Consider the following 10,617-nt stretch of genomic DNA (forward strand, 5'->3'; position numbering starts at 1 on the left):
AATGAATGTAGCTATATCAACATACCCATAGTAACACTGGCAGAGAGAGCTGCACCCTTGTGCCACAAGCAGCCATAACAGCACAGCCCTCACACATTGGCTATAACAGTGCCTGTTGGTGCAGCTCTACCTTTAAGCTATACATGGTACATTCAGACATGATTCTTACTCTGCTGCAGCCTAAGGCCCCTCGACACATCACCCTGCTTATAATAACAATACATCAAAACTGCACAACATTATACATTTATAACAACTTTATTTTAACAGAAAAGAAAACATTCATTCCAAATGCCCCCAGTCTGGGCCTAAAGGTGATACAATTTTATCTTTTAATTGCTTTTCATTTTGTTCATGTCCATCACTTTGGAATTACAGAGAGGCCTAACACTGAATAGAATATATATTATAGTGGTAATGGCTCAGTTCTTCATTTTGTAGCTGGCTCTTCTTGGTATGGCAGTTCTCAGTAGCAAGGAGAATGGTGACTGTAAGCAGGAGTCCTGCCAGTGCAAGACGTACTGTATTTGATATGGTATAATCTGTATTCTGTCTGGAAACCTCGTTACCTGTACCTGGAGATCAATATGTTATCAATAACATGGGAAAAGTATAACAGCTAAACAGCACATGTTAGAAAAACAGATGTATAGAAATTTGTTTGCCAGTTGTTAGCAGAGTGTATTGTATAATTGTTATTTGTTGTGGGGCCACTAGGTGGCACTGCTAAGCTGGAGAAACTATATAATGGGGAACATAGGGTACTACTTTATCTTTGCCCCAATGAGAAAGGGTAGTATATGATGCCAGGGAGCCTAAGATAGGCCACCTCAAAGAGGTATCCTGTAGGTTTAGTTACAGTAGGTTAGATAGTTGCAGGGTAGATTTGTTGGAGCTCACTGCAGGTAGTGAGTGTTAGTGGAAAGATAGGTAGGCAAGCAGTTGAGGCTCTAACAAGGGACCAGCGCCTCGGCGTTACATCACCCAGTTAGGAAGAGAAACTAGTTGAGATAGGGCCTAGTGTGCCTCAAACGCACGGCTGACCCCTTTGCTGAATGTCTGTAAGAAGGTACAGCACCCCTGGCTAAACGGAAGAAGCAAGCAAGTAGGCATCAGGCTGGGGCCAAGTGGCACTGGGAACCTTAACTGTCCAGGTGTGTGGAAAGTGTTAGTACGGAACTGTGCTGGTGCTTGTTTAACTGTTTGGTGTTTTTATTGGTTTGTAAGTGGATATTGCAAGTTCCCTCAGCTGTGACTGAAGTGTGTGTTACTCAGCCAAGTGTCCCAGGAGGGCACGGAACGCCACGTCACATAAACACTGGGGCAATCACAAAGCAAGTAACAAAGTGCCACAGTTGAGAGAAGCCGGGGCTAACTAATCAGCCAATAAACTTTTCTGCATCTTTCAGTTTATAATTGGAAGTAATTATGTAAATGTGAGCTAGAGGACATCTGGCGGATACGAAAAGGCTCCAAGTGTAATACAGTTTGTCACATTCACTGTGTTTCTCCAATTACTTCCGGGTTGGTGATTATAATTTTGATTAAGGTGCCTATATATAGCCCGTGGGTCCTGCATTGTGTTACTTACTCCTGAGGAAGTGTGCCGTGTAGCACGCGAAACGCGTTGAGCTATTGTTACTGCCTCCATTACTCCTGAACAGTGTGAGTAGCCTGCATTGCGCAGGGTTTTTTGTCTTAACAAACTGTATTTCACTATCCATGTTCTCTTCTATTTAACCCATTGGTAATCGGGCAGTGACTGCAATCAATGTTTGATCTGTGTTTCTATGGGCTTTATCCTACATACATCTGGTGAGCATTTGAATTGACAGATTGCGTGTGCACTGATATACGACAAACCATTTTGTCACTTTGCACTTTTGGTGCTGTTAGCATCTTAACGTATTTCACTAGATTGCATTTTATTTATTTTATTTTACATGCGCTTCCAGGAAACTAGTTAGGGACGAGTTAAGTCCAAGTTGGAAGTTTTGTTCTCCACCAAAGACAAAGTCACTGCTATGCAGCCATTTTAACATGCTGAATGGGTACTGTAGGGAAGGGGAATGGAAACCTCTGATACATGGATAGAGAGCCACCTTCACCTGTAAGGGTTTCTAGAACTAAATTGCCCAGATGTTAATGTACATCTATTACATCCATTTATTAGAAAGAAGTTGTATAAAAACACACAAAAAATGAGCTTACCTTCTATAATAATATCTATTTGATCGCTAAGCTCAAAGTCTGATTGGCTGGATTTTCTCAGGCAGTAGTATGGCCCTGTATCCTTTGGCTGTACATGGTATATGTGGAATTGGGCTATTGCTCCTGCAGGTTCCTGCTCTGATACAATATCTTCATCCTTATATAAAACAAAGGTATCTCCTTGCTCTGCCCTTTGGCACAGGATGGTGAGGTTTCCTCCCACGGAGATGTTGGTACTGGGCAAAGCCCATATCTGCACAGTGTCATCTGCCCCTTGTGGGTGAGAAGAAAAGAAATGACACAGTGAGTCCTATAATAATAATGATAACAATGTACAGTTCCTGTGTCAGAGAGACGGGCAGAATTCTAGCGTTTACGTTGGGATTAATTAGATTTGATGGGGGGGCAACGTGATTACTTTGTATAAATATTAGTCAGGTTTTTAGATTAAGATGTTTCCAGGGTTGGATCGGGGGCTGCCGCTGCCCCAGTGCTGCCATCTCTCTCCCCCTTCACCTCTGCTCAGGTTGAAGAGGGGGCGCACGGCACCACTGTCCTACTGGTACTCAGAGAATAAGGCTGATAAAGGGACCCCACCCTGCAATTCTCAATCCCCCCTTCCCCTTGTAGTGATGCCGCCCCTACTGTTTTATTATTACAGAGAAAACGGAATCATTTAACCATGAAATAAACCCAATAGGGCTGTTCTGCCCCCAATAAGGGGTAATTATATCTTAGTTGGGATCAAGTACAGGTATTGTTTTATTATTACAGAGAAAAGGGAATCATTTAACCATGAAATAAACCCAATAGGGCTGTTCTGCCCCAATAAGGGGTAATTATATCTTAGTTGGGATCAAGTACAGGTACTGTTTTATTATTACAGAGAAAAGGGAATCAGTTTTAAAATTCTATATTATTTGATTATAATGGAGTCTATGGGAGACGGGCTTTCTGTAATTCTGAGCTTTCTGGATAATGGGGTTCCGGATAAGGGATCCCATAGCTGTAATAATATGGTTTGGTACAGTTCCCTAAGTCCAGCCCCCTGTTCCCCTGCTGATCTGGCTGACTGCTTTGAGACTTTTGAGAATAAAATGTAGCAGTAGTCGCTTGTCCTCGGGCTGTTTCTGTGTGGGTCTCTTTAGGTAAAGGCTACAGTGTGTAACAAGTACAGTTATAGAGACAATGTGGGTCCCATCTACAGAGTGCAAAGTGCAAGACGGCCATGTTTTTTTTTACCCACTGTGCAATTTTTTTTCCTGAGGGCAATGCAGTTTGCATGAATTGACCAATATGCATGCAAAGTAGCAGGTTGCTTATTCCTCTCTAGTCCCTGTCAGATGGGTGGTGTGTGTGTCCTAATCATCCTTGCCAGAAGTACAGTAGGTAGGGCCACCATCAGAAACCCATTGTATATGCTACACAAATGAACTACCTGTAGCAGGTCGGTAGGTTTTGCTAAGAACTATAGAGGAAACAGGTCCTGCAACTGCCAGGGGCCCAGGGACTATAGTGGGCCCAGTGGGACTGAGAAGCAACTGCAATATGGAAAATGTCTTTTACTCTAGGGGCCCCGTGGTCTTGCTGGGGGGCCCAGTAACCAGTCATTGTACTGCTGGAAAGTTCATGTAGGAGATTTATATCATTCAGTAAACAGATCCCGATATAGACAGTTACTATGTAATAAGCAGTCCCTATAAACTGTTCCAAAACTTCATGTGCTAATTAAGGGTCAGTTCATTGAGAATTAGTGGAATTCGTTGTACGTCTAAAGCCTGTATTCCTGCCCCTGCTCTGTCATTGGTGGAAGTTCTACAAGGTTTTGGCACTGGTCTTGCTGTGGGGCCCAGTGACTAGTCAGTAATAGTTCATATAAATAGCAAAAATAATTGATTAATGTGCTAATAAAGTCAGTTTATTGGGGGTCAGTGGAGTTTGCCCCCGCACTGGGCAGAGATAGGCTGCAGTTCCTTATCAGGGTCACATAGCTGCTGAGTGACTGGCACCTTACGGGTATGAATGTACTACTGCCCAAAGAGCCACTAACTGCCCTGCGCAGCCTGAGAAAGCATGAAGTGGGGCAGATGGGCCACTAAGTGCCCTGGGCAGCCTGGGGAAGTGGGGCAGATGGGCCATTAACTGCCCTGGGCAGCCGGGGAAAGCGGGAAGTGGGGCAGATGGGCAAATGGTTGCTGTTATTATGATATCTCTCCCATAACCATTTTTACCCACTCTTTGCGACTCTCTTACCCACACTTACCCACACTTACCCACTCTTACCCACACTTACCCACTCATACCCACACTTACCACTCTTACCCACACTTACCCACTCTTACCCACTCTTACCCACACTTACCCACTCTTACCCACTCTTACCCACACTTACCCACTCTTACCCACACTTACCCACACTTACCCACCCTTACCCACACTTACCCACACTTACCCACTCTTACCCACACTTACCCACTCTTACCTACTCTTACCCACTCTTACCAACACTTACCCACACTTACCCACTCTTACCTACTCTTACCCACTCTTACCCACACTTACCCACACTTACCCACCCTTACCCACACTTACCCACTCTTACCCACACTTACCCACTCTTACCTACTCTTACCCACTCTTACCCACACTTACCCACACTTACCCACTCTTTCCCACTCTTACCCACACTTACCCACTCTTACCTGCACTTACCCACTCTTACCCACACTTATCCACCCTTACCCACACTTACCAACTCTTACCCACACTTATCCACACTTACCCACTCTTACCCGCACTTACCCGCTCTTACCCACACTTACCAACTCTTACCCACACTTACCCACTCTTACCCACACTTATCCATCCTTACCCACACTTACCCACTCTTACTCACACTTACCCACTCTTACCCACACTTATCCACACTTACCCACTCTGACCTACTCCTACCCACTCTTACCCACACTTACCCACTCTTACTCACACTTACCCACTCTTACCCACACTTATCCACACTTACCCACTCTGACCTACTCCTACCCACTCTTACCCACACTTACCCACTCTTACCCACACTTACCCACTCTTACCCACACTTACCCACTCTTTCCCATACTTACCCACACTAACCCACTCTTTCCCACACTCACCCACCTTTATTGCTTTAGAGAGCATACTGTTTGTATAAAGAGAGGGAGCCTTATGAAATGATCCGATGTATTTCCATATAGCCTTGCATACCCCTGGGGAAGCATATTTATCTAACTTTTCCAATGTGGGTTTTAGAAAATTGCATAAAGGGGAAGCAACTGCAAAAAGCATTCCTTTTGTATATTACAACAAACATATCTTGAAAGTGAACTTCTCCTTTAAAGGACATGGAAAGGCAAAGTCACTTGGGGGTGCCAAAATGTTAGGCACCCCCAAGTGAATTTAACCGCTTATCCCGTACCCCGGGCTGGTGCCCCTGTTAGGAGAAAACAGCACCAGCCCGGGGTACCTTGAGCGAGCGCTTCCTCCTTCCTGTATCGCTGCACGCGCATGCACAGTAGAGTGAATAGTGGAATTTTAACAGAGAAGTCGGCTTTTCACTCTACTGCTCATGCACCTATTGTGTTAGTCGCAGCGAAACGAAGCCAGAAAGAGGAAGCGCATCGCTACAGGTACCCCGGGCTAGGAGAAGGAAAGGCTAAGTCACTTGGGGGTGCCAAAATGTTAGGCACCCCCAAGTGACTTGAATCACTTACCTTTTACCCCGGGCTGGTGCCCCTGTACGGAGAGAACAGCACCAGCCCGGGGTAGCAGCGAGCGCTTCCTCCTTCCTAATCGCTTGCGCGCGCATACACAGAAGAGTGAATAGTGGAACTTAAACAAGAAAGTCGGCTTTTCACTCTACTGCGCATGCGCCGGCCGACGGATTTCGCCGGCAAAAGGAAGGAGGAAGCGCTTCCTACAGGTACCCTGGGCTGGTGCTTTTTTCTCCTAACAGGGGCACCAGCCCAGGGTACAAGGTAATCGATCTAAGTCACTTGGGGGTGCCTAACATTTTGGCACCCCCAAGTGACTTAGCCTTTTTTTCCCCTTTATGTGTAATGGAAATTCAGTACCTTGCAATTGATCCCAACTAAGATATAAATAATCCTTATTGGATGCAAAACACTCCTATTGGGTTTAATTAATGGTTTATTGATTTTTTAGTAGACTTAAGGTATGGAGATCCAAATTACAGAAAGACCCCTTATCTGTAATACCCTTGGTCCTGAGCATTCTGGATAACGGGTACCTGTACCAGTATTGGATGAGAAGGTGTCTAAGAAGATTTCAAATAATGGCTTCTCTAGAACTGAACAAAGAGCAAAGTAAAGTTCTTAGCAATGTATAGTGCCATTATGTGCCAACCGCTGGCATTTGTGCCAAACCTTTTGTACTTCCACAGTGTAACTCCTCCTATTTCAATTTTATTATAAAAACCTGCATATTTTACAATTCATATATTTAAAATAATTCAATGTGATCTTTGTTAGTGAAGCAATTCCCTCCTCACTTTCGGCTCAAACAAGCCATGTGGGTTGATCTCTTATTGTTTCACACTAAAGGAATCCATTGGAAAAGGAAATAGTTTGTATAGGGGATGTAAAGCCATGTTCAGCAAATAATTGCCCATTCACACTGTTAATGAAAGCATAATTGTATTTTGTATATTTTGATCCAATGGTTTTTTTTGCAATACAGGTATGGGACCTGTTATCCAGAATGCTAGGGACCTGGGGTTTTCCATATAAGAGATCTTTCCATAATTTGAATCTCTATACAGGTATGGGATTTATTATCCAGAATGCTAGGGACCTGGGGTTTTCCAGATGAGGGATTTTTCCGTAATTTAGATCTCTATACAGGTATAGGATTTATTATCTAGAATGCTAGGGACCTGGGGTTTTCCAGATGAGGGATCTTTCCATAATTTGGATCTTTATACAGGTATGGGATTTATTATCCAGAATGCTAGGGACCTGGGGTTTTCCAGATGAGAGATCTTTCCATAATTTGGATCTCTATACAGGTATAGGATTTATTATCTAGAATGCTCAGGACCTGGGGTTTTCCAGATGAGGGATCTTTCCATAATTTGGATCTCTATACAGGTATAGGATTTATTATCTAGAATGCTCAGGACCTGGGGTTTTCCAGATGAGGGATCTTTCCGTAATTTAGATCTTCATATCTTTTGTCTGCTTAAAAATAATTTAAACATTAAATAAACCCAAATAGGATTGTTCTTCCTCCAATAAGGATTCATTCCTATTTCCCAATACACATAATTATACCAAATACAATGGTTGCTGCCAAGTAATATTTTATATGAAGAGGTTGGTCCAAAATGTATAGAAAATATTTTAGTTTTCAATATAATCTTCCCTTCCCTGTCAATTGTCCATACATCAGGGCAAAGTATATTTATGTTTTTGATAGATCTATTAAAAAAGGACCCTAACCCTATGGATTAAATATGTGGGGTACACAGGCATCTCCCCCTACAGAATAACTTTGATCCAGAGAGAAGGGTCTAGAAACTTACACAGATCACAGTCATTTACTACAAGTTTTTCTGTAGTTTTTTTGTGTTACTAAATCATACTTCTATCCATCAATAAATAATTTTGGTGTTCCAGGATACCTCAGTTTGTTACTGGCATTAATCAATCACATTACATTAGCTCTAGCTGCCTGAGTGCTTGAAAAGCAGAATTATACTTGGCTAATTGAGCTTCATGTGGCTAGAAAAAAGGCAGATATTACAGGTATCCCACCAATTTCCTGATGATGCCTTTAGACTAGCATAAAGGGAACAGGGCAGGTGTGCATAGAAGAGATCAGATTGCTACAGCAGGTAAAACTTAGTCCCTTTGCTCAGTACTAATCTTAAATTACTTATATAGGTCAGTCAGTGTAGGACTGGCCAGAAGGGATGGCTTTGACGTAGTTGGCCAGCTTGAAGTATATTGCAATGTACGGACAAACAATCCCTCTTTTTGGGGTGGGGAGGGAAGGCATTTCTTAGTAGCTGAATGCACAGAAATGTCCTAATGTCCTATTTCTACATATTGATAATGGGTGAGTGCAAAGGATTTTTTGCGGTTGTTTAAATGTATTTTGTGGTCACAGCCTCATTGCACCCCCGCCTAATGGTTTACAATTTAGTGGTTGAGCACAACTTTCCCTTTTTCTTGTGTTATTGTTTATACAGGAGCAGTGGCCAGCTCCATGTTGTAGCCCCCACTATTCCCAGCTCCAGTCAGGTGATCCCAATGGAGCCAATAAAGGGCAACCATATGGGGGTTTTAACCTTATACGCAAGCATGTTGCAGGTAAAACTTAGTCCCTTTGCTCAGTACTAATCTTAAATTACTTATATAGGTCAGTCAGTGTAGGACTGGCCAGAAGGGATGGCTTTGACGTAGTTGGCCAGCTTGAAGTATATTGCAATGTACGGACAAACAATCCCTCTTTTTGGGGTGGGGAGGGAAGGCATTTCTTAGTAGCTGAATGCACAGAAATGTCCTAATGTCCTATTTCTACATATTGATAATGGGTGAGTGCAAAGGATTTTTTGCGGTTGTTTAAATGTATTTTGTGGTCACAGCCTCATTGCACCCCCGCCTAATGGTTTACAATTTAGTGGTTGAGCACAACTTTCCCTTTTTCTTGTGTTATTGTTTATACAGGAGCAGTGGCCAGCTCCATGTTGTAGCCCCCACTATTCCCAGCTCCAGTCAGGTGATCCCAATGGAGCCAATAAAGGGCAACCATATGGGGGTTTTAACCTTATACGCAAGCATGTTGCAGGTAAAACTTAGTCCCTTTGCTCAGTACTAATCTTAAATTACTTATATAGGTCAGTCAGTGTAGGACTGGCCAGAAGGGATGACTTTGACGTAGTTGGCCAGCTTGAAGTATATTGCAATGTACGGACAAACAATCCCTCTTTTTGGGGTGGGGAGGGAAGGCATTTCTTAGTAGCTGAATGCACAGAAATGTCCTAATGTCCTATTTCTACATATTGATAATGGGTGAGTGCAGAGGATTTTTTGCGGTTGTTTAAATGTATTTTGTGGTCACAGCCTCATTGCACCACCCCCGCCTAATGGTTTACAATTTAGTGGTTGAGCACAACTTTCCCTTTTTCTTGTGTTATTGTTGCTACAGCCCATACACAGGCCAACAGTAACTGCCAATTCAGAGTGAGGCAACAACTTAATGGTCCATGGACGGAACCAACAGTCTGTCCAAACAATATCAAGCTGTAGATCAGCCCGATATCTACTGGGCAGGTTTAAAAATACTATTGGGCCACATTGGACAGTTGTTGTGGTCTTCTGAGTATGTAACAGCCACTAAGCCTGACCCCCCCCCCCCCCCAGGTGTTAAACCGGATTTGCCAAACATGCAGATCTTTCCCAAGTAATAATAGATGTGTGATTCAGTCTCTAGATCGCAGCTAATTTCTGCCATGTTGCCCAGCCGGCGCCCCAGCCCGTACCTTCCCAGGCTTAGAATAGCAGAGAAATAGTGAGCGACAGTCTGTCCTTGACATATTTTCTAGGGGAAATTAATCCTATCATTGTTTTCTATTTCACCCAGTTTCTAGTGAAACTTAAACACATTAGTTCTAGGAATGAGCGCCAATATGCCTAACATGGCTGCTGGAGCTCTTCTTGTTTGAGAAAAATAAAGAGGATTCATGGAAATGAATGGTTATTTAAATTTCACATATTTCTCGAAATATTTGGCTCAAAAAAATTGTGATTTTTCAAACAATAATCTCAATATTTTCGTTTGACCTTACCAACATTATGGAGACCTTTAATAAATGGAAGAATGATTCTGTGTTACTTGAAAAAATACCAAGTTCAATTTATATGAGTTTATATGAGGCCAGAAATATTCTAGTTTTAGTAAATCTGCCCCAGGGTGTACATCTGCCCCAGTGTGTACATACTACTTGCCCTCGGGCACAGGGGGGGCTCATAGACATCAGGGAATTGGGGGCTTCACACCGGCCTTTAGAAGTTGTTACTTGCAGGGTTCCCCTATCCCTTTGTACGTACACATGCAATTGCCTTGTACCTAGTGGAATCACACACTTATACTGTATACTGGTTTGCCAAAGTGCTTGTTAAAGCTGAAGGAATTCACACATGTAGGACTAGTTGGGGGCCACATACATAACTAGAGGCGCCCCTCACTGGCACCATTTCATTCTAACTAGATGAGAAGTAGTGCCATTAACTACATAACACAGTGCACATATGTCTGACTCCAATAACAGACACATTCAGATTTGTTGCCCCCCCCTCACCCTGCACCAACAACCCACCTCCAACAGCCTTTCCCCTGGAAACTGCC

General features: G+C 43.2%; 1 protein-coding gene across 1 annotated transcript; it reads right to left on the minus strand.

Moving 5' to 3' along the window:
• Positions 1-369: 369 nt before the first annotated feature.
• Positions 370-9,805, minus strand: LOC116412376 (leukocyte immunoglobulin-like receptor subfamily A member 6). Its single transcript, XM_031906543.1, has 3 exons — positions 9,752-9,805; positions 2,212-2,521; positions 370-575 (listed from the first exon to the last, which is right to left on the minus strand). Exons 1-3 carry the CDS (start codon positions 9,803-9,805, stop codon positions 385-387), a joined length of 555 nt encoding a protein of 184 aa, XP_031762403.1. The 3' UTR covers positions 370-384.
• Positions 9,806-10,617: the final 812 nt, after the last annotated feature.

Source organism: Xenopus tropicalis, chromosome 7 (genome assembly GCF_000004195.4).
Source record: "Xenopus tropicalis strain Nigerian chromosome 7, UCB_Xtro_10.0, whole genome shotgun sequence".
NCBI classification, from domain to species: Eukaryota; Metazoa; Chordata; class Amphibia; order Anura; family Pipidae; genus Xenopus; species Xenopus tropicalis.

Excerpts from the sequence above, each read along its gene's own strand:
- LOC116412376 (XM_031906543.1), bottom strand. The coding sequence starts at position 9,805 with ATGTCAAGGACAGACTGTCGCTCACTATTTCTCTGCTATTCTAAGCCT. Across the intron at positions 2,522-9,751 it reads GCTATTCTAAGCCTGGGAAG|GACTCACTGTGTCATTTCTT; the intron begins GTACGGGCTGGG and ends TTATTATTATAG. Across the intron at positions 576-2,211 it reads AATAGATATTATTATAGAAG|GTACAGGTAACGAGGTTTCC; the intron begins GTAAGCTCATTT and ends ATTGATCTCCAG.